The 26,149-nt window shown below is 35.9% G+C and overlaps 1 protein-coding gene across 1 annotated transcript in view; it reads right to left on the minus strand.

The window, feature by feature from the left end:
* The window catches only part of casp (Fas associated factor casp), a 158,458-nt gene that overhangs the window by 28,722 nt on the left and 103,587 nt on the right, over positions 1-26,149 (minus strand). The window contains 5 exon segments of the mRNA XM_067105473.1: positions 1,016-1,093; positions 9,121-9,258; positions 17,397-17,486; positions 18,857-19,025; positions 19,281-19,418. Coding sequence (XP_066961574.1) covers positions 1,016-1,093; positions 9,121-9,258; positions 17,397-17,486; positions 18,857-19,025; positions 19,281-19,418 — 613 coding nt within the window.

Here is a 26,149-nt window from a genome sequence, read left to right on the forward strand (position 1 = left end):
CCTACTGCATAGCTGTCCTATAAGATCTGCTAGAATACAAAACCTACTGCACCCTCAGTTCCCTAGGGGTCATCATTCCATCAAGATCAGACCCAGCACTATGAGTAAGCTTTGACAAAGTTTCTACTTGATTGTCCACGTCACATTTTCAAATTCTGTAGGTGAAGAGGTATGCTGTCCAACTCTGCCCTCCAGTAAATCCCACAAGAAGTCACAACCTGTAGAATTTTTATAATGGCTGACTAAATACATCCAATCAAAGATATGAATGAAAAAAGGATAAGGATTAACTAAACCCAGCCTTTGAGTGCTGAACTGACCTTAAAGAGAAGGTAAGACCTGTTGGGGTGGAAAATTATCCCATCAGTACAGGCAGGTTTTCCATCAGTAATACTGCATTTAGCTGTTGCCAGGTACTAATTTGCATGAGGTCATGTTGGGGAAGGAGGGCAAGGGGGTAAAACTCCTCCTTCCCAGCCACATCATGGTAAAGTACCCCGGGATAGTTTAGGTTATGCTCCTATTGAAAGATATCTTTGACCTCCTTTTAAGGATGCTGTAACCTGTGGAAGTAACATGTACAACTCTTCTGCAATCTTTCCTTCCATCAGGCGAACTCGCCATTTAACAAAAGTGCTACGCCATCATTAGAGCTCTGCTCCATAAGAGTTGTACAGGTCTTATATACATATATATATATATTTTTTGCTTTTTATTCCTTCAGGAATATTTTTATCTGTCTACAGTCTTGTAATCTCTTTTCACTTTATCCATCCTGTGCTCTTTAATTTTCTTACTGTCCTCTTATACACCCTTCAGTGTTCAGTGTGTTCCAAGATAACAGAAATGATCTACCTGCTTATAAACTCTTATGAATGACAAAATTTCCAAACCTTAACGTTCAACATTTGAAATAGCACATCCACAAACACATACAATATGTTGCCATTATGGTAATAATACAATCTTTCTATTATAAACTAGTTCAGTGAAGGATACATTATACTTAACTTACATCTCTGCGGGGCCACGACTGAAGACACTTGTATTCATCAGCAGGATATCCTTTAACATGAAGGAAATTGAGCAGCACCTAGGTTTAAAAGAATGCAGCATACCATTATACAAATAAACAGTTCACATACAAGCAGTATTTTCTCCTTTTTGAAAGAGCACACACTGCCATTCTTAGTGATGATCATTTAATCCAAACCTTTTATTTCATTCAACTTCACTGGATATATAAATTATTATTATCAAACTACAGTATGGACATACTGTATATGAATCATGATTTACTGATGACTATGGAGACAACTATCATTTAATTACCATTATAACAATTTCTTTAAAATACATTTGGTCCACAAATACAAACCATTAACTGTAAGATCTGATTCAAATGTTTACTACCCACAACTGTAATCACTTGGAGGTAAAGTACTCTCCCTCATGAACAGGGATCTACCCTGCATCTCTTACCATCTTCCATCAGAATTAAGCTTTGCTCCAAGAGAAAGAATGACCCTCAGAGTAAGACATGGATTTGATCTAATTTGATTTATGAAAGTTTGGTCTGATGACCTGGCATTGGCACAACTGTTCATGAGTAAGGCAAGGGCTTGGAAGTATAAAAAGAAAGGGAAAAACGTATTACAGAAAACCTCCCATATTCGTGGTCGCAATATTCGTTGACACGTATTCACAGATTTCTGTGGAATGCATCTACCCATTATTCATGGAAAATTTGCCCATTCACGGTATTTTTCACTGAGAAATATTCATTAATAACTGTATTTTCATAACATTTTCATGACTAAATGCACTTTTTGTTATAAAACTATTAAAATACTCAGGTATAAGCATTTTAAGAGGTTTTTGTGTTTAAACTATCAAAATAGGCAGTTCTAAGTGTTTTTAGAGGGGTTTTAAGTATTCTGCAATAGAAGTTAGCTATTCAAGGGGGGTTTTATTGTACAGACGCAGAAAATTGCTTACTGTTGCCAAAAATCTGGTTAATGTCATTGCTAGCCAACCGTCGTAAAACCGAAGTACTGTTAACCAATGTCGCCAATAAGTGAGGACTGCCTGTATACTGCACAGTAAACCTCCCGTATTCGTGATCTCATGATTTGTGGACTCACGTATTCACGGTTTCTCTGTGGAACGTATCTACTCATTATTCACGGAAATTTCGCCCATTCGCGATATTTTTCATTGAGAAATATTCACTATATAGTTACTGTATTTTTATCTCAATTTCATGACTAAATGCACTTTTTCTGATAAAACTATTACAATACTCAGGTAATGCTCGAGTTATGATAATTCACCTCATGGTAATTCGATTTTGCAATGGGGTAAGCAATTAATACCGATAGACAATATTACAGTATTTATAAAATATTTTAAAATTTCGTGCGGGGGCAGGTAGCAGCATAATCAGGCAGTGAGAGAGACCAAATTACAATAAACAACTTTTCCTCCGTCTCTTTATCCCAACTTCTAGTTAAAAAAGTAAAAAAGAATGATAAAAGTATTGTTAGTAACGTTATACTCTTGCGTAAATGCATACAGCCATAAACAACCAACCAAGAAACTGTTGTTTTGCTTATAACCGAATTGATAACAACAGCCGTTTACCTGGTATTTCAACCATTTACGGTAATAAACATTTACCATAGCTTATAGCACAAATGACGTTAAGTAGAATAGGACTGATATATTTTTACATTATACTTGTACCCTTATTCGGTATGGATAAAAGATCGTCAAGGAAATATACTGCTAAATTTAAGCTGCAAGTTGTAGCTGAAGCTGAGAAAACAATGTTCAAGCTGCTAATGACTATACTGTAAATTATCGTGCATCGGCAACATGGGTGAAACTTGATCATAATTAAAATTAGAGAGAAAGTATTTTAATCAAAACTACTGGGCATGAAAGAGCACATTACTGTTATTTTTACGCCAATAAACGATAAATACGTAAAGCTTGTGTTATGATGAAATCAAGTGAAAATAGTGAACGGAATCTTTAATTTTTTTTTACACAAAACAAACATCCCCAAACAGCCATCATTATCTATATACTGTATATATATATATATATATATATATATATATATATATATATATATATATATATATATGCTGTTCACCCTCTCTGCATTACTTAGTAAAAATATCATCCGAACAAAAAGACAGAAAGGCGTCTCTGTCGACGCTACGGGCAGGGGTAGGCTGTGTTTTTGAAAAAATAACGGCTTTTAGTCGCTGATAGATTAGCATCAGGGGGGCCTAACCCACAGGGAGGGTTTTACCAAGTCGCCTCTAGTGAAGGTGGTCTTAAGCTTCCTTTTGCTCTGTCCTATGCATTCGGCAATGTCTCTGTCAATTTTTCAGAATGCCTGGGGCTACCTACGAACGTATGGACAAACAGCATTTCCCCTGACCTTACTCACGAAAGCCAGTAGAGAGAGGCTAACCTTCAGACGAAGAGCACATGTCGCGCTCAAGCAAAACTTTGTCCTTTGTTCCTCCCCTGTCTTGTTTACTAGTGAACCAACAATACCCGTGTGTTTTTTCAAGAAGCTGTATTGACAGTGGCAGTGGGCAAACAAACCACGTAAACGGTAGGTCTGAAAATTGACGAATATCTGCTGTCTGCTAGTAATCTTCCACTGTATTTCATTTTTTCCCATTGCTCCACCACTTCGCCACCATCCACCAGAACCTGGTGTAACCATATTTCTTTTATGAAGTCTAGTATATAAATAATTAATATTGCCTAGTGAAATTGCATAAGCTATTCCAGTGCAGTAAGTAGGAATTAGGGAAAGTTAAGTGTAAGTAAATTTCAGGCAACCTTGTCTCGATCCCATTGTTTGGAAGAGAAATAGCCTTCCTAGTACTAAAACTGCATACAATATCTACTAGTACAGACATTCGTTGCGTTATATTTTCTTACGGGAGCAGGGAAAATCGACTGTGTCCGATGCTGGCGAAAGTTCATGTAATGTCCTCGCTATCCCCCACCATTCTTTCTTTGTCGGGACTAAGTGGGAAGTAAAGGGGTTTGATGTAATCCATTTGTTACAGAGTAATCCATTATTCCATATGTAGTTTCTGGCTGGTGACCTAATTCAATTAAGTAGCTGGATAGAGCTAAGAAAGAAAAAAGGCTTACTTTCATCGAAGCATTCTTAGGTTAATCTTAATGTAGCTGTTCATTTCTTCTAAATAGAAATTACTGTAATTAGAATCATTCTCACACGTATGCCCACACCTACTGCCATGAGCATATTATACATAACCCTGAAAGGATAGGAAATATGAAAGGCAACTTTCTTGTTTAAATATATTTCCGATATTTACAATAAAAACCAAATGATATACATATATTTATATATTATATTATATATATATAATATATGAATATATATATCATCTGATTTTTATTGTAAATATCGGAAATAGACTTAAACAAGAAAGTTACCTTTCATATTTCGTATCCTTTCAACTACGTATAGTATGCTCATAGCAGTAGGTCTGGGGTACATGTTAAACATTCTAATTACAGTAGTTTCTATTTATAAGAAATATACAGCTACATTAAGATTAACCCAAGAATGCTTCCATGAAAGTAAGCCTTTTGTCTTAATGTATTTGTCGGCTTTGACTCCCACAGCTTTCCAACGTGTGCGGAATGAAAAGGATGACATGCAAGGAATTAGATTAAAAAAAGACTAAATTGTATTCGTTTGATTTCTTATGACTGCTTTTTGACATGAGGTAGCTAGGTCTGAGTAAATTATGTTAAGCAATAATGAAAAGGATGAAAAAAAGGATAACATGGCCAATAAAAAAGAATACCAGGAATAATCAAATAAAGCAGATTAATATAGATACTGTACTGTCGATTTAAATAGTCACATTACGCATCCGAGAGAGTATACTGCTGAAAACAGACCTACTGTAGGCTAATCAGGTGTCAAATTTAGGCCTACTAAATGTGTCATGTCAATTATTTTATTGATCAAAGGACAAAATTAGTTGAATTACACTTTGCTATTAAAGAATATTGACAGGCTTAATGTATTATTTACTGGATGTAGGTGACGAACGACAACATCCCAGTACTGTACGATATGTTGGGTCAACGTCAAGACTCGAGCAGAAGCAAAGCCAAATTCCAAGTGCTTAGGCTGTCACGATTGAAAAGTAAATAATCTGGCAACTGCATATGGCAATATTTCCATAACGAACAAGAATAAAGAAACTAGGCCAATTCTTCTTTGGCCAACTGTACAGTACAGTTCTGTACTGTACAATTGGCTTGAAATACATCAAGCACATAGACAGAGGAGAGAGAGAGAGAGAGAGAGAAAACAGTAACTGAGGTATCATCTACACTGAAGCCTACAACACACGCACACACACACTCCTCCGAAAAAACTCTCTGATGGTTGGCAATGTTGTGCAGCCTCAGAAAAATGTTGGTAACACTGCTTATACTCAAACAGCCTGAGAATGGCTTTTGGGGGGTAGGGGAGGCATGGAGAAGTTTCCGTGGTGGGGGTGGGTTGGATGGCTGGGTATCAGGGAGAGGAGGGCCAGTTAGGCTCTGTAAAGGAACTCAATCAGAGAAGTTGTTTTGGAAGGTGGGTGGAGCTGGGGAGCAGTTTCCCTGGCTGGGAGTGGGTTACGGTTAGTTCCTAGAGCTTTTGTTTCCTGTTTTTATGTTTACGATAATTCATATTTTATTAAAGGATATGTACAGTACAGAACTGTAGCTTGTAAAGAAATACATCAAGCAGAAAGACACACACACTCCTTCTCTTTTTATTTATATTTCATATTCTCATTTATATTTTCATTGTATTTTCTCATTTCTTATTTTTGCAACCCAAAAGAGAAATGCAATCGTGTGCATAGGATAGGTATGTACACACATACTCATTCTTATTTGCTGGCGTTGGTGAACTTGCTAGAGCTTGTTTTCTTTTGTTTTTATGACTTTTCTGCACATTTTATTAAAGGATATGTACACTAATGCACTATAACAAAGTAAACAAAAATAAAGGAGAAAGAGAGAGAGAGAGAGAGAGAGAGAGAGAGAGAGAGAGAGAGAGAGAGAAATCAGGAGAACACAATTTTAACCTGTGATCCTGTCTGTTCTTATCTCTGAATGTTTGTAATACGAATGTTCGTAAGTAGGATGGTGATTATTGTGTTCTGATATCTTAGATTTTGACTTTACTACTGCATTAACAAGGTGGGTGATGCAGGTACTTATTTAGGTGTGTTCTGACTCATGTCGAAAATCAGGTTACGACTCGTCATTAGGAACATATCTCCATCGTAATCCAAGGATTGCCTGTACAGTTCCGTACTGTATTTACCGTACATTTCCGTGTATAAGACAACCTTTAAATAAAAAATTTACCCGTAAAAATTGGGGGTTGCCTTCTACTACCATTCCAAAAATCAAACCTTGAATTCTAAGTGATATTTATCGGTAGGCTAGCCTTGGCCTCAGTGCGATAACCACCAACATGCATGAAAAGATTCACATTATGAAATAAAGTGATAATAAAAGGTAATAAAACCATTTTTACCTTATATATTATTAGCATATCTTCATAATAAATAGCCTATTCAATTCCATATCAATGAAATCAACTTTTATCTATGCGAGATCAGCCAGCTGACAAAATGTAAATATTGAGTTATGGTTGTGCTCATAGCAAACCTTATCTTTCGGTAATGTAGTGTAATTACGGTAGTAATAACATTTAGGACAACATAATATTCATTTTTTATTAAAAATTCAGGCCGTTTGTAACTGTTTAGAACAATTCAGTCATACAAACGATAATTATGTACGATAATTATCATACTTTATCATACTGTTGTTAGGGGTTGCTTATGATTGGCGATGAAATGTAAACAAAACAATGGTTTTCCTTTTAGGTGACATGTGTAGGAAAAACATGATACAGAACTGACTCTGTCATTTCGTTTACTGTATATACTCGTTAACGTGTGATATCGCACATCGTGTGACCCCAAAATTTTCACCCATAAAAAATCATTTTATAATGTATCGTGTATCATGCGAGTTCCTTTTTTTGAGAGACCAGATTACTATGGACTAATCTCTTTTACTCCATCTCTTTATCCCACCGTCTAGTTAAATAAGTTAAAGTAAAAGCGAATGATAAAAGTATCGTTAGCTACGTTATACTCGTTGAGTAAACGAGTACAGCCATAAACAACCGACCAAGAAACAAATGTTTTGCTATGAACACAGTCTAGGCCGTGGCTATGAACAACCGAATCGGATAACAACAGCTGTTTTGCTTGCATTTCAACCATCGTACGATAGTAAACAATTACTGTAGTTATGTTACAAATGACGTTAAGTAGAACAGGACTGATTCATATTTTAAACTATACCCTTATTTGCTTTGGAGAAAATATTGCAAGGAAATATACTGCTAAATTTAAGCTGCAAGTTGTAGCTGAAGCTAAGAAAACAAACAATGTTCAAGCACTAATGACTATAAATTATCGTGCATCAGCAACATGAATGAAACTCGTAAACTTAGATATGCTACCAAACTCGACCATAAACAATATTGGAGAGAAAAGTATTCTAATCAAAACTACTGTTCATGAAAGAACACATTTTACTGTTGTTTTAAAGTATGGCAAATGGGACAAAACCTTCCCCCATGGTTATCTTTAAAGGGAAATTGAACTGATGCCGAAACAAAAATTCCCGGAAGGTATCGTTGTCCACGTTCACTAAACAATGCAAATGGCACATGATCGCTATGTTTGTATTTTATGATACAATTAGTACTGTAATATGCAAACACATACAATATTACTGGATACAGAGTAAAGCATAACTTGTTAAAAGATCCATGGAATAGATGTATATTCATTACGTTTGTATTTATAATACGATACTAATGTGTGAATATTACATATGCTAATTTTATATTTCATGTATGATCCAACCCCTTAACATTAGCTTCAAAATTAGGTCTTCAAAAGTCGCATGATGCACGCGAGTATATATGGTATTTTGAACTTCTAAGGATACATTTAGTAAAACAGTATTTGTGATAACATCATCTTTACATAACCAATATTTCATAAGATACCTGTTATTTGCAAATGCTAGCCTATACACAGCTGGTTTTGAAATTTAGCAGTTGTCTTATACTACAGATACGAGATAAATTCAGGAAAATTTGTCATAATTTTTTACCTTGTCTTATCTAAAGGCCGTCTTATACACAAAAATATATGGTATTCTTTAATAAAATGTGGAAAAATCATAAATATAAAACAAAAACATAACAAGCTCTACCAAGCCAGAGATTATCTAGCATTCTTCACCCAGCCAACACTACATCCCCACACCCCATAGCCAGGGAAACTATTCCCCAGTTCCACGACCCCCCTTCCCAAGCAACCCTTTCTTTCAGTGAGTTCCTTTATACAGCCTTATTTCCCCTCCTCTCCATGGCACCCAACCATCCAGTCCCCCCCCCCCCCAACCCCAAAAACCTTGGAAATTCTCAGGCCTCCCCACTCCAAAACCCTTTCTCAGTCTCGTTCGAGTATGAACAAAAAAAAAAACCCTTTCTCAGTCTCGTTACAGTGTGAACAATGTTACCAACATCTTCCTGAGGCTGAGCAGCACTGCCAACCATCAGTGGTTGTGAATAATGTTGAGTTCCAGACAAGGAAGAACTGGATAATCGAAGTATTATACTGTACTTAATATTTTTGGATAACTAAAAGCATATCTTGTTAAAAAGGATACGCCAATAATGAAAATTAGGCAGAGAGATTATCTAGATTTTAATATAATATCCACCTACATTTTGTGGAATATTTAGAAATCTAGAATACCTAAAAGTGTTCTCTTATAAAAAATGATGCTCTGGTGATAAAAGATGTTACCTATATTTTAACATCCATTCACCCATATTTTTTGGGTCTAGTTAAAAATACAGTGTTTAAAAACACCAATCTTAAATATGTATTCATTAACAGTTAAATTCACAACAACAGATGTAACAAAAAACACTGCACAAACCTGAAGACTGGTATTGGCTAAAAAGTTGCGTGTAAATGTATCCCCGCCAGGAATTCGAAATCTTAGGGTAGAAACTGGTTCTGTGCAATCAGGACTTGGTTCATCGGGGATATCAGTTTCTAGAGATGCTCTCACAGCCTGCAATATACATAATTAAGCAACATATGCAATCTATCAACCTATATAAACTTTGGCTTCTCTATAAAGAATACACACAACATAGAACTCTGGGCTGTTGATTCTCAGCTTCCGTAAGAATTATGTTAAAAGGCATATACTTCCTTACAGTTTTACTCCTGAATGTCATAAGAACAGAAAATTATTCCCAAAAACAGCTTGAAGACCTTAATGTTATTTCCCATTTTTGTGGTTTTCACAATATTTTCATACCTGTTTTATAGGTATTAATTGTTCTTAAGATGTCCTCAATGATAAAAATATGAAAGTTCATCTATTACATAAATACAAATGCCTCCAAGTCTCCTTTGTGTTTCATCTTTACACTTTCATTATAGATTTTCTTAAAAAACTGTAACATGCCTCACCCCTTGACAAGCAGATCCAGAGCGCATGATTTAATGTGCTGAAGCATCTTAACACACTACACTTAACAAATTTAATGAGGCGGTACAAAGCGGATAACTTTATCAAGGCATTTAATGCAACAGAAATATGAAATGAATTCCATACCAACAATAATACCACAAAAAAAAATGTGCAACCATTATCTCATGGCCTTGTTTGCCTACCAATCATAAATTAAAATACTACAGTATAACCTACTCATACATAATTAAGTCACATTACCTATTTTATGGTTAAATTTCAGTCTTTTTAGAACAATATTCCTGTAAACTTAAAATGATTCAGGATACCTATGAAATGCTTCCTTTAAAGTTCAAGAAAATATATGCAAAACTTCTTATATACACCTAACAATCAAAAGAGCAGTTACTCAAATGATGATTACCAATGTTGTGCTTTACTGGAACAAATCTTGGCAAAAGAACAACCTCATATGCTTGGATACAGCCCACACATAGCTCTTGACTGTTAACTAACACAGTCTCTGGATCAAGTGCTGCCTATCTTGTCTGTACAAGTAAGCGACCATCATTAAGTTGGTCATTACATCTACTTTCTTCCTACACAGGATGGCCTAAGTAAGTTGAATGTTCCACCACATTCAGTGATGTCAAAGATCCAATCACTTGACTATTCAGTGGGTGGCATCGAACCTTGATCTGACAGAGTAATAAACATAATACCTCTGGCCAATGACTTGACATCAAAAACTGTACTTGGAGCACCCACATCTTGAAGCAGCTATGTGGAACTAGTTTCTTTAGCAAAAAAAAGAAAAAGGTGTTGATAAAGGATAATTACGGGAACTGGAATATGATTAAACTTCTGGCTCAGGAGTGTGACCTCCTCATCTTGCCTTCTACTGGGTGAAATATTACTGTATCCATGTACATATCTTATGAAAAGCAGAAGATCCAACATCTTGCAGTTTACATGAAGTAGGACCTAACATGCTTGACTGCCGTCACTGCCATTATTAGTCAGTTACCTATGCTGCCACTGGTGCCAAGGTTTGGATACAGCCATGCTTAAGTGATGCTACATGACAGCACAGGTGGTCATCAAAATTCACTAACTGGCAACCAAACATGTTGCATATTTACCTTTCATTTGAATGCAAAAACACATTTGATAAAAATAAGGCCACAGTATGTGTCTAAGAGTGAAATCTGTCATATATATCTAAACCATATGCAGATATTACGTGTAACCAAATTTTGGAAATGTAGTGATGCAACATTTCCTAAATTTCATTCACCCAGCACCAATGTGTTTGGAAAAAAAAGTCATCAAACCTCGGTTCTAATGTTAAAATAGTAAATAAAATAAATGTTCATAACTCTGATATTTCTTGCATTGCAACCATAAAATTTTAAATAGTCCTACTGTATTCAATTATTTTTACATGTTGAAAAAAGATATATATAAAATTATACTGTATTATTGTAGCAAAAATACATTCATTGATATCATGAACCAGCACGAACATACATCTATAAAAAGAAGAGACAATGAAATGATCCTGAAACTATGTATTTTATATTTGTTATAGGAATATTTGGATTTTCATGAAAAAATAAATTTATTTGTTACATTTCTTAACCACTTCAAAAATACTGGTTTATCAGCAAATATCTACCTATGCCCTACACAAAGTTAAGGTATTTCCTTGAAGCTCGATGGATATGGATGTATTTGGTGTTCCCTTGATTATCCATAATAATATACGTGAGGCCCATGTGATATTAGAAATTTGTAAATATGTTAAATAAATAATCTACACATGTAAAAATGCCAACTACATAACCTTTTTCTTCCTCTTGTTTTGTTGTTACTACAATTACTGTAGTGTATGCTTATAAGCACCACAAAATACACTGTACAGTACTGTACACAAAATAAAAACCAAACCGCACTGTATACTGTAAACAGAATTTAAGAATTTAGCATTGAGATTCTATCTCTCTCTTATCTGTGAGCAATGCTGAAACTGCTTACATGGGACAGATATGAAAAATTTTTTCATAAAGAATAACCCAGAGAGAGAAAGAGAAAGGCAAATGCACACACGTGTGTGTGTGTGTGTGTGTTTGAAACCTTTGATAAAAAGATAATGCACTAAAGTATATTCACTGATTAACACAATTATGTTCAATTAAGGGATATCTACTTTATCACGTATATTGAGTTCATATTTGAAATATGAGCACCTTACAGAAACCAGGTGGCACATGCTGAGTTCTGCAACATATGTAAATCAACCCATGACTCTTATGGATCTATAATACCTACTTCCCAAATCACATTCTAATTTATCAGCTGTGACTGAAAGAAAAGTTCTGTCATCTACGTCTTTCATATTTTGCTTGGTATTATTGAAGAACCACAAGCTAAATTCCCAAGATTTTGGGAAAAATCCCAAGCTTACCTTACCTTACCTTACAGTTCGTTCGGGTTGCCCCAGGTCCCTCAGTGTGAGGCACCTTTGATGTCTACCAGAGAATTGCTAACGCATCTTCCGGTATATTTTGCATCTTCCAGTCTTGGATGGTCTGGGATGCATCTTAGATATTTGTCGAGCTTATTCTTAAACACATCTACGCTCATTCCTGTTATGTTCCTCAGATGAGCTGGTAGCGCATTGAATAGGCTGCATTATTGATGCTGGTGTGTGGTGGATTAATGTCCTGTGTGCTTTCCTTAGTGTTCCTGGTATAGTTTTTGGCACTATTAATCTACCTCTGCTTGCTCTTTTTGATATTTTAGCTCCATGATGTTTTCAGTAATTCCTTCTATCTGTTTCCATGCTTGGATTACCATGTAGCGTTCTCTTCTCCTTTCAAGACTATATAAATTTAAAATTGTAGTCTTTCCCAGTAGTCAAGGTCCTTAACTTCTTCTATTCTAGCTGTAAATGACCTTTTACACTCTCTATTTGTGCAATATCCTTTTGGTAGTGTGGGTACCATATTATATTGCAATATTCAAGTGGACTACGTCGTACGTTTTATAAAGCATAATCGTGTGTTCAGCTTTTCTTGTTTTGAAGTGCGGAACAACATTCCCATTTTTGCTTTGCATTTTGCCAATAGAATTGCTATTTGATCATTGCATAATATATTCTATTCAACATCACACCAAGGTCTTTAACTGCTTCCTTGTTTGTGATTGTTTCATTATTAGGTCCTTTATATGCATATAGCATTCCTACTTTATCACCATAGTTCATTGATTCAAATTTATCAGAGTTAAATACCATCCTATTTATCTCTGCCCATTTATATATTTTGTTTAGGTCTCTTTGCAGCGAGTTCCTATCTTCATCACAAGCAATTTCTATACTTATTCTTGTGTCATCATGAAACTTCTTACTACTGAGTCCTTAACATTACTGTCTATGTCTGCAATCATAATCACAAACAGCAATGCAGCTAACACACGTACCTTGTGGTACACGGATATTACCGTAGCTTCATCCGATTTCTCATCGTTTGCAATCACTATCTGTTTTCTGTTTTGCAAAAATTCTTTTATCCATCTTCCTACTTTGTCAACAATGTTATGTTTTCTAATTTTTTTGCTAATATATTATGAGTCTACCTTGTCAAAAGCTTTTTGCAAAGTCTAGGTAAACCACATCTGTATCTTTTTCATTTATCATATTTTTATATATGCTTTCATGGTGGACTAACAGTTGGGTTTGTGTACTTTTTCCAGGTACAAAACCATGTTGTCCTATATTGAACAATCTATTCTTCACTAAATGTTTCATTATATTTTTTTTCATTACCCTTTCATAAACTTTCATAATATGAGATGTCAGACTCACAGGCCTATAATTACTTGCCTCTAGTCTTGAACCACTTTTGAAAGTAGGAGTAATATATGCTAATTTATGCTCATCATAAATCTTGCCTGTATCTATACTTTGTCTTAATAATATTGCTAGCGGCTGCGATTGAGCTAACCACTTTCTTTAACAATATGGCAGGTACGCCATCTGGTCCTGCTGCTGATCCATTTTAATTTCATTAATAGCCTGCACAATATCGGCTTCTGTAATATCTATATCCGATAAGCATTCAATATTTTCATCTCTTATTTCTGTATCATTATCTTCATTGTCAATTCCTTTTTTCATTTGTTGTCAATTCCTTTTTTTCATTCGTTAATCGCCCTTCAATTCTTAGAGGGCCTATTTCTACTCTTATTTTATTCATCTTTTTGCATATGAACAAAAAATTTTAGGGTTTTGCTTGATATTTTGTAGGGTCTTTTCTTCTAGGTTCCATTTTTCATTTTCTTTTGATTGTATAATCTTCTATTCTGCATTTTCTATCTTACTTTTTAGTTCCATCACTTTCCATGCATTCTTTTCTTTTGCAAGACCTTTTTCCACTTTCTAATTTTCTGGAACAAGATCCTTCTGTCTCTTGGAATTCATGACTGATGTTTACTTTTCCTTGGTATATATTTTTCCACTATTTCCTCTAATATTTTATATAATATATCGGTATTTACTTGTATATTATCACTTACAAATATGTTTTCCCATTCTTTGTTTAATTCTTCATTTATTTTTGACCAATTTATATTCTTACTATAGAAATTGTATTTTCCATATCCTTCCCATTTTTTTCTCTCTCGTTTTTCTCTTTTTTCATGTGTTTTGGAACAGACTGTTAGTTCTATGACATTATGGTCCGAAAATATAAGTGTTATATACTATTATTTCTTTAACATAGTTCATCTCATTCACAAATACTAGGTCCAAAATATTATCCTTTCTTGTTGGCAGGTGATTTATTTGCTGAATGTTATGTTCTAGTAGCATATCTAATAGCTTTTCAAATTGCCTCTTATCTTCTACGCTACTATTGCTCTCTTTTTATATGTATAAATACAACCACATTCTCTATTCCGTTCTTTCCATTCTACAAAAGGAAAGTTAAAGTCTCGGATAGGAGTATAGTCCAATCCTTGTGATTTCTACATATTTCATCCAATTTATCAATTATTATGTCAAACTCTTTAGTATTAGGGGTCTGTATATTACAATGTTCACTAATTTTTCAGATTCAAATTCTACTGCTATTAATTCACATTCTGTGTTACTATATTTCTCACAGATTTTTTCCTTGATTGGCATCTCTCCCATATATTGTGGTTCCCTCTTGATTTCTATTTTTCTATCTGATCTATAAGTTTGGAAACCCTTTATCTGGTCATCATTACCAGAGAGAGAGAGAGAGAGAGAGAGAGAGAGAGAGACTATAAAAAGCCTGCTACAGACAAGTCCATGAGGTGCCATTCACTCCAGCTATTGCATCAGGCCTCTGACTGGGCACAGAACCAACTCGTCCTAGGAAGTCTTTCCATGAGGGGATGGAGAACTTTTGAATATCAAGGTCTGGCACTGCAGGGTTCTGGATCTTGGCCACAAAGTCAGGACATATTTCAGGTGAGCTATTGGATTGTTTCCAACAGTGAATTAAGAGGGAACCTCCTGCTTGATGGTACTTGTCGCTGAACCCCTGAATCAGATGGTTGGGGGCTACATGGCACTGTCTTGGGATGTCTATTAGAAGGTGAAGAAGGTCTCTATACAATTCAGCCTATGACCAAAAAAGTGCCACCAACAACATCCTGAGACTCTCGGGGACAAAGAACCTGTTGACTACCTACTTCACCTGACTGAACGGAAAGAAGGAATATGTTCAGAAGGAATATACATCCGTGTTTTTCCACAGGTGTTGGAAGCCATCCTGTAGGCCACTCTCTGGTTGGGGACCGGAGAGCAGTACAGCAGGAGCTTGGTGTTCCTCGCTGTGGTGAACAGGTCCATCATCGGTCCCTGTCACCAATCGAACAAGGAGCCCACCACCCTTTCATGTAGGGACCACTGTCCTGCTGAGCGAATCGGCAATGATGTTTTTCTTGTCCAGGATTGTTAAGTATACCTTAGTTTAACCAGACCACTGAGCTGATTAACAGCTCTCCTAGGGCTGGCCCGAAGGATTAGATTTATTTTACGTGGCTAAGAACCAATTGGTTACCTAACAACGGGACCTACAGCTTATGGTGGAATCTGAACCACATTATACCAAGAAATGAATTTCTATCACCAAAAATAAATTCCTCTAATTCTTCATTGGCCGACCGGAGATGCAAACTCAGGCCTAGCAGAGTGCTAGCTGACAACTCTACCGACTCAACCAACGAGGAACTTTGTCCAGGATTGTACCTGGCAATTAGATCAAGACCCTGAACCTCTGACCATCATGAATCTCTACTGCCAGGTCATTCAGCTCTGGGGAGATGGTGTCACCTTGCTTGTTTATATAGGTAACCACCATAGTGTTGCTGCACATGGCAATCACCCACTTCCCCACTACGTTCTCCTGGAAGTGTAGGAGAGCCAGCTAGCCTGGTTGCAACTCCAACAGGTTATGCTCCTCCCTCTCTGTGGCTCCCCACCTCCCTGAAACATGCTCTCTGAGGGGGGGGGGGCAATGACATCTAACCTGGAGCCTCCCCTCATTCTGGTCCTGTTTCTACGGCAATTGTGAGAGGGCTGGGAGCTGCAAAAGGGCTGGCTACCATCTGAAGCCTTGCTCTGTGGTCCGGCATGGCCGTGATGTTGGAACTGCCTGGCCACTGGAGGATAGGGTTCTGTGTTGTAAGGGGAGCCTCCCTGATGGAGGCTCCTCAAGGCAGTGATGTAGGTTTCAGGGACATGGCCTATGAGAACTGGGAGACCCATGAGTCTTACCTCAATGTTTATGGCTTGGCAAATTAAGTCCAGAGGGAAGTAGAACAGAGTGCGGGAGGTGGCTGTTTTGGAAGCTGAGCCAGCTCTCCAAATAAATGCTCTTCTGGAAGACTGAGATGAAGATTTCTCACCTCTTGAGGATAACGTTGTCCCACTGATGGCCCACCTGCATTACTGTGCACGAGAGGGCCCTTCCTGACAGCCCCACGAACTTCCTAACCACGGACTAATTCTCTGGAGGGACAACTCCTTTCAGCTCCCTGATCAATACCCTCTGACATCTGTCCAGCCAGGGGAGAGATCTTAAGGCTTTCCCTAACATTAACTCAAACATTCCCACTTCAGTGCTGCTGAGACAAATGGTCTGCTGCTTGAATTGTTTGGACAGGGTGTGATAAAAATTTGAAGCAAATCCCTTCAACAATACGGCAGCAATACTCACCTACTTTACAAAGGGGACTTTTGTTATCGGTGCATCCCTTTAAGCGAGATTCAAGTCCCATCTCCCCCAAACCAACCCCCAGTAACAATGGCACCTGTATTTAAAGGTTAACACATATGACAGGATCCCTTCAGTATGTTGGAGTGTGGTCTTTCATTTTCTGGATCTACCACACTGATGTGGGGTGGTAAAGTTTGCATGGAATAAGACTATTTATGATTTACAGGTTTGCAGAAAAAAAAGAGTTACTGTAAAAACTTGGTTTTACCAAAACTCATAGCAGACTGCTGAAAAATATGATAAAGTCCACAAATAACTTCATAACCTTAGCTCTTCACTGAAAAGATGGTAATTACAAAAGATGGATAACATTGAGAATATGAACCTTTTACTATAGTGTCCTAATTACAAATTCTTTAAAAAGTATTTAATGATAACATATTTTATGCATCATTACACAAGTAAAACTGAACATACCTCTTTGAATGCTTCTTCTTGTTGTTTCAGAGACTCTACTCTTTCCCTTTCCTGCTTTTCTTCCATTTCTGCCTGCTTTTTGGCTGCTGCCTATTAATACAAAATAAAATCAATGTCTGTCATGAGCAATATTGCTTTTTACATTCCCCACTCCAATCCCCTTTCTTCTAGGCTGCATTTGGTTTATAATATACAGTGCACATTATATTCTTTGATACTAGCTGAAATGACACAACCAATGACCCTTAAAACTTTTATTCCCTCAACCTGTATTTGTGTTTTAATTTCAAATATGGCATTTGTGTTTGCTTTTGTATCATTACTATATACCTAAAGCTACACTCCTTGTAATTCAGGTACATAAAAATTCTTACAAATATGTTCTAGTTTATCTTTCTTGGCAATGAACGAACTTAGGATTTTGGAAAAAAGTACAGCAATTTCCAACATATAAGATGCAACTATAATTAGGCAGGATGTATTTAGGGAAAATTAAAAGAAAAATAAACAAGGGTTTATTGACATTACTGTTTGCCAGTCAAAATTCACACAGCGAGGATGATGATGATGCCATGTTCCATCTGTTTAAGGTTAGTGCTAAACCAACAAGGGCCTCTCATATCTATAGAATCAAGACAATAGTCTAGCAGATTTTAACATTTAATTGATGGTTCATCCATATTTAGATGTAAAGAACAAAATGTTATGGTAGCTAAATACGTCACAAAGTGTTTGGATACAAATACTGTATATTTTCTTGTATCATCCAATTTCATGCGTTGTGTGACTCTCAAAATTTTATTCTAAGAACATGATTTCATCAGATATCTAATAAAGCGTGCAAGTTGCAATATCAGTAGATGACATTAAGTATGGTTAATGTGTGTTTCATGTTCAGCAGATCGTACAAGGTGAAGCTTACAATGCTGAACTTCTTGCTTTTCTAATAATTTATTACAGCAAGTACTGATGTTAGTTATCATAACTATCACAATTTAAGAATTTTGTTACAGTGGTCAACTTGTTTAAAAACTTGCTAATTTTAAATGGTGACTTCTGTAAGTAAAAAATAAAATAAGATAAATTTTTATCACCCTTCCCACAAAGGAGATGGTCTTAAAAAAGTATATCACTATATTTATGCTGCAGGTCATAGCTGTGGATGAAGAAACAAGAAACTGACAGACTACAAAAAGTTCTGGAATAAGTGAAAGCATCGTGTATCTTATATGGTGGGAAATACGGTACTCTTATAAGATTATAGGCTGTTATATAACTACATTTTTAAAAAGTTGGCTTTAAAAATTTATATTTTCATTTAGGAATAACAAACAGGACTTATTACATATAGCACATAAGGGCAGTCATCTTATATTTATTATGACTCATTAGTTCCTACTGACATCATGTCATTAGGAATTCAACGGCTACATGTCGATCCAAACTATAACTCATTTCACCTTTGCTCTATCAGCAGCCAGGGATTCCATGTACGCTGCATCTTGTTCTGCTTTTACTGCCTCTCGTGCTTCTCTAGCTTCTTCCTCTTGAACTTCAGTGGCTCTCTGTTCTTCAAACATTTCCATAGCATGCAGCAGTGATGTCATGACTTCATCTAGTACTCCATTCCTGTAAAATTTAAATCCTCACTGGATTACAGTAAGAAAGAAAAAGTTCTACGGACACTCACTTCATATAAAATTGTTGTTCAGCAGTACTTAACTAATATAATTAAATGTAGGATTAATAAGAAATTATCAATTATACTAACATATAATACTTCCATTTCACTCTCTGGATATTAAACTGATTACACTGTTGTTAATTATGATACAAACACTTATTTACAAACATATTCTCAAAGTAAACACAATTCCATACCAACCATGAATAACAGATAAAACTTCTATCATCCCTCTTGTGCGCGTTATGACCAACAGAGCAGGAAGTTTATCAACACTAAAACTTCTAACTGTTGATGCAGCCATTGCGCCAAAATGTGTTGACACAAGATTTAATAACCTGCAACAAAGTAATTATCTAATTAAACAAAAATACATGATAATAATGCTCATACAAAAAACCAGCCTTCTCGGTGTGAAACAGACCCAACTACACCAACCTGAAAAATTACAAGAAGTCCCACTCCTCATAACCACTTCACAATTCACTCTCAGCCAACTAATGCTTCTCTTCTGTGCCAACCCCCATCTGAAGAACGAGGGAAGGGGAGGATGGCAAGACAGACTACGACTTGCTTTACTACAAAAATTGTTTGTTATTCAAAATCCATTAATCATAATCAGTCTGCAATTTAGGAAGGAGGGCAATGCAATGTAGGTCATCAAAATTCTGAATGCACTTAGCTAGTACAATCAAAAGCCATTACATAATTATAATCAGTCTGCAATTTAGAAAGGAAGGCAATGCAATGTAGGTCATCCAAAATTCTTAATGCAATTGGCTACAATCAAAATCCATTACATAATCAGTCTGCAATTTATGAAGGAGGGCAATGCAGTGTAGGTCATCCAAATTCTGAATGCACTTGGCTACAATCAAAATCCATTACATAATCATAATCAGTCTGCAATTTAGGAAGGAGGGCAATGCAATGTATGTCATCCAAAATTCTGAATGCACTTGGCTACTAAATGCACTCATCACATGCACTCTGTCTGATGGTCCTGTTTCTCTGCAGCCTATAATGTTATATTTACTAGGTTAGAATTTTATCATTTATTTTCTTTCAGTTACAGGTATGTCTCTTTCTTCTGCAGTTTCCAGGAGTGTGCTGAAACATATTTTGGCATGATGATGGATCATAATAAAAATAACAATAGTTATAATAATAATATTCATAATGCTGTTTAACCCTTTCATTGAGGTGGATGACTATAGTTGTTAAAGAGTATGCACTATCTATATAGCTGTAAAGACAGCTTTTCTGCACTACATAAAAAAATATATATACATATAATTCTTCCTGTACAGCCAACATATTGCTGTCAACTGTTGACGATTTTATGAACTTTGCACTAAAAATGAGCGACTGAAAACTTACCAGTTTTTTCCAAAGAATTCTGCATGTTTTCATCATTTTCATTTTATGATGGCAAGATGTTTTCTTTGCCATCTAAACCAAATTTTTTTAGGATTATTGTAATTCTCAACTGGAGTTTTGTTGCCAAGGGGAAGGTGTGTTTACCCTGTTAACAACACTTGTAGTTTTTGATGAAATGTGAATTCAATGTTTTGATACGTAATCAAGATTTAATACCAAAATACTGTATATATGTTTCATAAAGAAAACAACAATTACTTCCAAGTTAACATTATTCTTAGCAAGTGAGTTTCAATTATGAGAGCAAGTGTTTGTTTATGTTCATCAGCTGATCACTGGCTGGCCTTTAAACTTTCATATTATGAAATTATGTAATTACCATATATAACTTATGTTTTTTTATGTCAAGATGTTTTCTTTGCCATATAAAACCAAATCTTTTGTAGGGTTAACATAATTCTCAACAATGTAGCTTTCTCGCTGAAGGGAAAGGCTTGTTTGCATTTGTTAGCCGTATTAAAGCCTAGCCTACCTTGTACAACAGTTTTTTTTATGATATGTAAAGTTAATTTTTTTATATATAATTACCATCTATTATCACAGTATATAAGTTTAATTAACCTGCCATGGTGACGCAGTGGTAAGGTTCTCACCTACTAGTCGAGAGGACCGAGGTTCAAATCCTGCCACTTACTGGTAGCTCGTAAGGCACCACTGCATAAACCCACTGGTCCACGAAGAAAACCTGTTTATGGTAGCAATACCTCAGAAGTACCATAGCTTCAGAGGGGCCCCTCAATTTCCACTAGGGGACTAATGGGGCTTGGGCTTACCAAACCAACAGCTGATTTACAGTGCAGCTGAAACTCTTCATTTATGGTATTTCTTTTTTCAAAATGTAAGTTTTATGGATTCTGTATACCTTGTTATAAGTTGGACTTTTGACAACCTATACAGTACAGTGATAAGTTGTGGGTATTATTAGTATACAGCAATCCCTCAATTATCCAGATCTTCCTTATCCAGAATTCAACATTATCTGACACACCAAGACCAGGGACCAAGGACCAAAGATATTTTTAAAACTTTTTAAAAACCACTCTTCAATGGTTGGCAATGCTGTGCAGCCTCAAGAAAATGTTAGTAACAATGCTTAAACTCATCAGGAGACAGAAATGGTTTGAGAGGTGGGGAAGGCCTGGTAAAGTCTCCAAGGTGGGGGGGGGGGGTTGTAGGATGGCTGGGCATCATGGGAAAGGAGGGGCAGTAAGGCTGTGTAGAGAAACTCACTCAGAGAAAGGGTTGTTTTAGAAAGTGGCTGAAGCTGAGGAGCAGTTTCCCTGGTTGGGAGGGGGTGGGAATGTAGTGTCGGATAGGTGAGAGGGCTAGGTAGATGTCTGACTTGATGGAGCTGTTTTGTTTTGTGTTTTTACATTTATGATTTTCCACATTTTACTAAAGGATATTTACAGTACTTTACTGTACTGTAACTTGTAATGAAATACATTAACCACAGAACAAAAAAATAGAAGAAAGAGATATGGTATTGAAAGAGAGAGAGAAGTAACACTCACACTAAAGCCTATAACATGCACCTCCTTTTTTTTTTTATTTTACTCTATTCTCATTTTTATTTTTACAACTCATAAGACAAACGCCATCATGTGCATATGGTGTGTACGTACACACACACTCCTTTGCTTTCAATGGTGCACCAAGACTTAAGTTACAAATAGCACAACATAGTGCCAATATCTACGAATCTAAATTTTAAATATTTTTATGATGAAATATCAACAGTGATAAAATATTCTCTTGTTTACTGTTGTGATATATGGTATGTAGTACTGTAATCATACTTAAGAGTCTACTAAACTTGTAATGAAATACAGTACAATAAGTCAAGGAAAAAAAATGGCAACGTGACATTGCACTAATCTATGTAGAGACTGGCATCAATTCTCATGAGAGGACACTTGTAGATGTAAACACACACACACACACACACAGGCATGCCTTCCATTACTTCTTTTGAATGAACACCATATTCTTGGGAAGCTTGGACTCCAAAGTCAATGGCCCCAGTGGACTTGTTCTATATGAATAGGGTTCATCTTCTGAATAATAATAATAATAATAATAATAATAATAATAATAAGCTCTGTGGCAGAGTGGTTTAGCTCATCGATGGACTGGTTAAACAACATTGGTCAGTCGTTGGATGGGTGACCACTCTCCTTGGCGTTGATTCCTTGGGAAAGAATCTTTACATAATTTCCTCAGTCTATTCAGCTGTAAATGAGCACCTATTCACGATGGGGCAGGATTCAGCTATGGGTTAAATAGCAAAACTCAGCAATGATGGAAAGAAATGAAAGAATAAACGACAACAAAGTAAATGGAACCTCTGGCAACGGCCGGTCAGGTACTTGGAGGTTGTCATCCAGCAACTAACTACCACAATGACAGTAACACGTAACCAGAGACTGGAGCTACAGAGGCAAACCAGAAGAAGAAATGGACAAGAGAAGAAAATAAGGAAATATGGAGATGATACATCAGAAGCAACCCTACAGAAAGAGGATACAGGAGAAGACTGGTCAACATCTGGAATGAGAGAAATATCACCCCTGAAACAGAACAGAGGCTGGCAGACCAAGTAAGGAACATAAAGAAAAATAACTGGGTCTCCACAACAGAAAAAGAAATAACACCCAGCAACGAAGGACAAGACAACAAACTAAGAGATTTTAACACAAAGTATGATAGTTTACCTTTGTATACCTGTTTTACATTTATGTACAATAATATAAATAACAATTCCAGTAATAATTCATTTCTTTCTGCAAAGAAAAAATAATTCTCCTAATTCTATTGGTAGTAAGCTTAATCAGCTGATTTTGAGAATGTAAGCATTAGCCTAGTCCATGTAAATGCATTCGGTAGATTTATTTTTTTTTTTACATATTTTGATGATGACATAACATGACAATAATATGTACAGTATAAATATTCAGTTAAGTAAAATATCAGTTTCATTACCTTTACCTTAAATACAGCTGTAACAGCCTGTTTGACTTATGCAAATACCTACCGTAGGCCAACAGCTCACACAAAAATTTTCTATCTTGTGTATGGTAATACAATATGGGAACAACTGATAAGAAGGTTGCTCTATAAAAAATACATCTAATGGTGATAAAACTATGGTGGGCTGTGATAATTCCCTTTCGCATGAAGTTTTCAGTTTAAAAGTGTGATGGTTTTTTTTTATAAGCATACTGATTGTTTCAAGTTATGCAGTACTGACAAGGTTAGGGAAGGGAGGGTAGCAAGCTACTCTTAACCACCCTAGATTTTTTACTTGCCCTTATCTGATGGGCCCTTGGCCCTATTAATCTGGATAATCAAAAGATGTACAGTCATTCCCCAAACTTAAGCAAGTTAGGTTCCAGATGCCCTTACGCAAGGCGAACTTCTGCGTAAGTTTGGCATGGTCCTTAAAAATGCTAATAAATGCTTTTTTCTAGAATTTAAACACTAAATAAGACCCTAATCATGCTTCCAAAGTATTAAACTAACTTTTAAATGAAAGTAAAGTTTGTAATTTCATTTAAAAGTTAGCTTAAAACATTACCCTTAAAAAAAGAAATAATGGTTGACATAAAAATATGTATGTGAAGATTAGTTTACTATATTCTCTCTCTCCCCATTCCATCGATCCATTTTTAGAAGTCTTCTCAACCTCATTTTTAAAAACTTCTTTATTCTGTCTCTTTCTCTTTGTTCTAAAGTGCTCTATGTCTTTATGTTCTAGAATGGCGCATTTGCAGTTTGTACACGGTACAGGTAAAATCAGATCAATTTAAAATTATCTATTGTACAGGTAAAGACATACAAAGAAACAGTAATAAGTAGGTTGCCATAACTATGAGAGAGAGAGAGAGAGAGAGAGAGAGAGAGAGAGAGAGAGAGAGAGAGAGAGAGAGAGAGAGAGAGAGAATTATGTAAGATACCTCTGACCCACTAACCAGCAATCCCAACACTCCCCCTTCTTGTCATGTTAGATTGACACGGCTCACAGCTTTGCCTTCGAGCTTCTTCACAAAAGATGAGGGAAAGATATTTGTTTGTTTAAAATACATATCACATATGAATGTTGTAATTACAGTTACATTATTATTATTATTATTATTTAATCTTATTAATATTTGAAAATTAGTACTTAAGGAAAAAATTTATTTGTCATACAAAACAAATACAAATATACATGTACCATAAATACTCTCTCATCTCAGTAAGAGAGAGAGAGAGAGAGAGAGAGAGAGAGAGAGAGAGAGAGAGAGAGAGAGAGAGAGAGAGAGAGAGAGAGAGAGAGAAATTATTATTTTTATTATTTAATGTTATCTAATTTACTCACAAAAGCTTGAAAACTTATAAATTACATAAAAAATTAAATATGAGCTTTTGCAAGGTTTCTCAGTATCCGCAAATGTTTGCGTGTATTTGAAAAACTTGTGTATGACAATTAGTTAGGTTCTAATGAAAAGTTCGCGCGTCTGTGAATTCGAGCAACTCGAATCGCGCAAGTTTGGGGTACTACTGTATCTCTCAAAATAGAATAAAGAAATTAATATTTTAAACTGAGTGATAATTTAAAAATGTCAGTTAGGATATGCTATTAATCACTTTACAGGAAGGTGTTGTGTTACAATGGGGTTAGATTCTTGCATGCATGTCAGAAGCCGAATTTTGACATATGTAAATTGGTTTGCAATTCAGCATACAGGTATATGTGGGCTACTCCACAGCCTAACTCCTTTCACCTACAGCTTACCATGGTTTTATCACCATGAATATATTTTTACAAAGTAACTTCAACATTCACTACATAAATGCACTATATTCACTTGTTTTACTTAGAATTTACTCAATTTGCCCTTTTACATTGTTCTGTTCCCTTATCATCAATTATACTCCCTAACCACTGCGTCATTCATATTATGCTGTAGACTAGGCTCTCGGTGTGTCGTTTTTAAGAAATCTACTAAAAAGGTAATATTAATCTTCTGTTTTGTGATCAATTTCCCCATTTCACCTTGTAACATCACAGAAACCTTGTTGGTATAACGTACCCTGTGTTTACATCTACATGCTGTTTCCCTTTTAGTTTTAACTTACTAATATGCTTATATATTTACAGTACACAGGAGTATATTTTATCACTGTTGATATAATATTTCATTTCACTAATTAATCCAACTCATCTCAATGTCTTGTAACTTGCCCTATGTTTACATCCCCATTTCATATGTTTTGCAGTAAGCCTGTGGTAACTGTGTCCAAAATAAAATCAGTTTAACCTAATTTCAGTTGACTGATGAATACCAAAACGTCTTTACAATGTTTGCATTTCACGTGTGGAAAACACAATTTGGTGACGCTTATGTTTTCACATTTACAGGCAGTCCCCGGTTAATGGCAGGCTCAGTTAGTGGCGATCCAGTTTTACGGCACTTGCCTAGTGACGAAAATCGGCAATTTTCGGTGCCGAAAATCATTGATTTCTGCTTAACGGCGCCGATACATACCTAACAGAGGCGCCGATAACTGAAAATCGGCGCTTTTTGGCGCCGATAAACCCCAAAAATTGCCGAAAAAGAGCTGAAATCGCCAATTTTCGGTTATC

This window comes from Macrobrachium rosenbergii, chromosome 6 (genome assembly GCF_040412425.1).
Source record: "Macrobrachium rosenbergii isolate ZJJX-2024 chromosome 6, ASM4041242v1, whole genome shotgun sequence".
Taxonomy (NCBI): Eukaryota; Metazoa; Arthropoda; class Malacostraca; order Decapoda; family Palaemonidae; genus Macrobrachium; species Macrobrachium rosenbergii.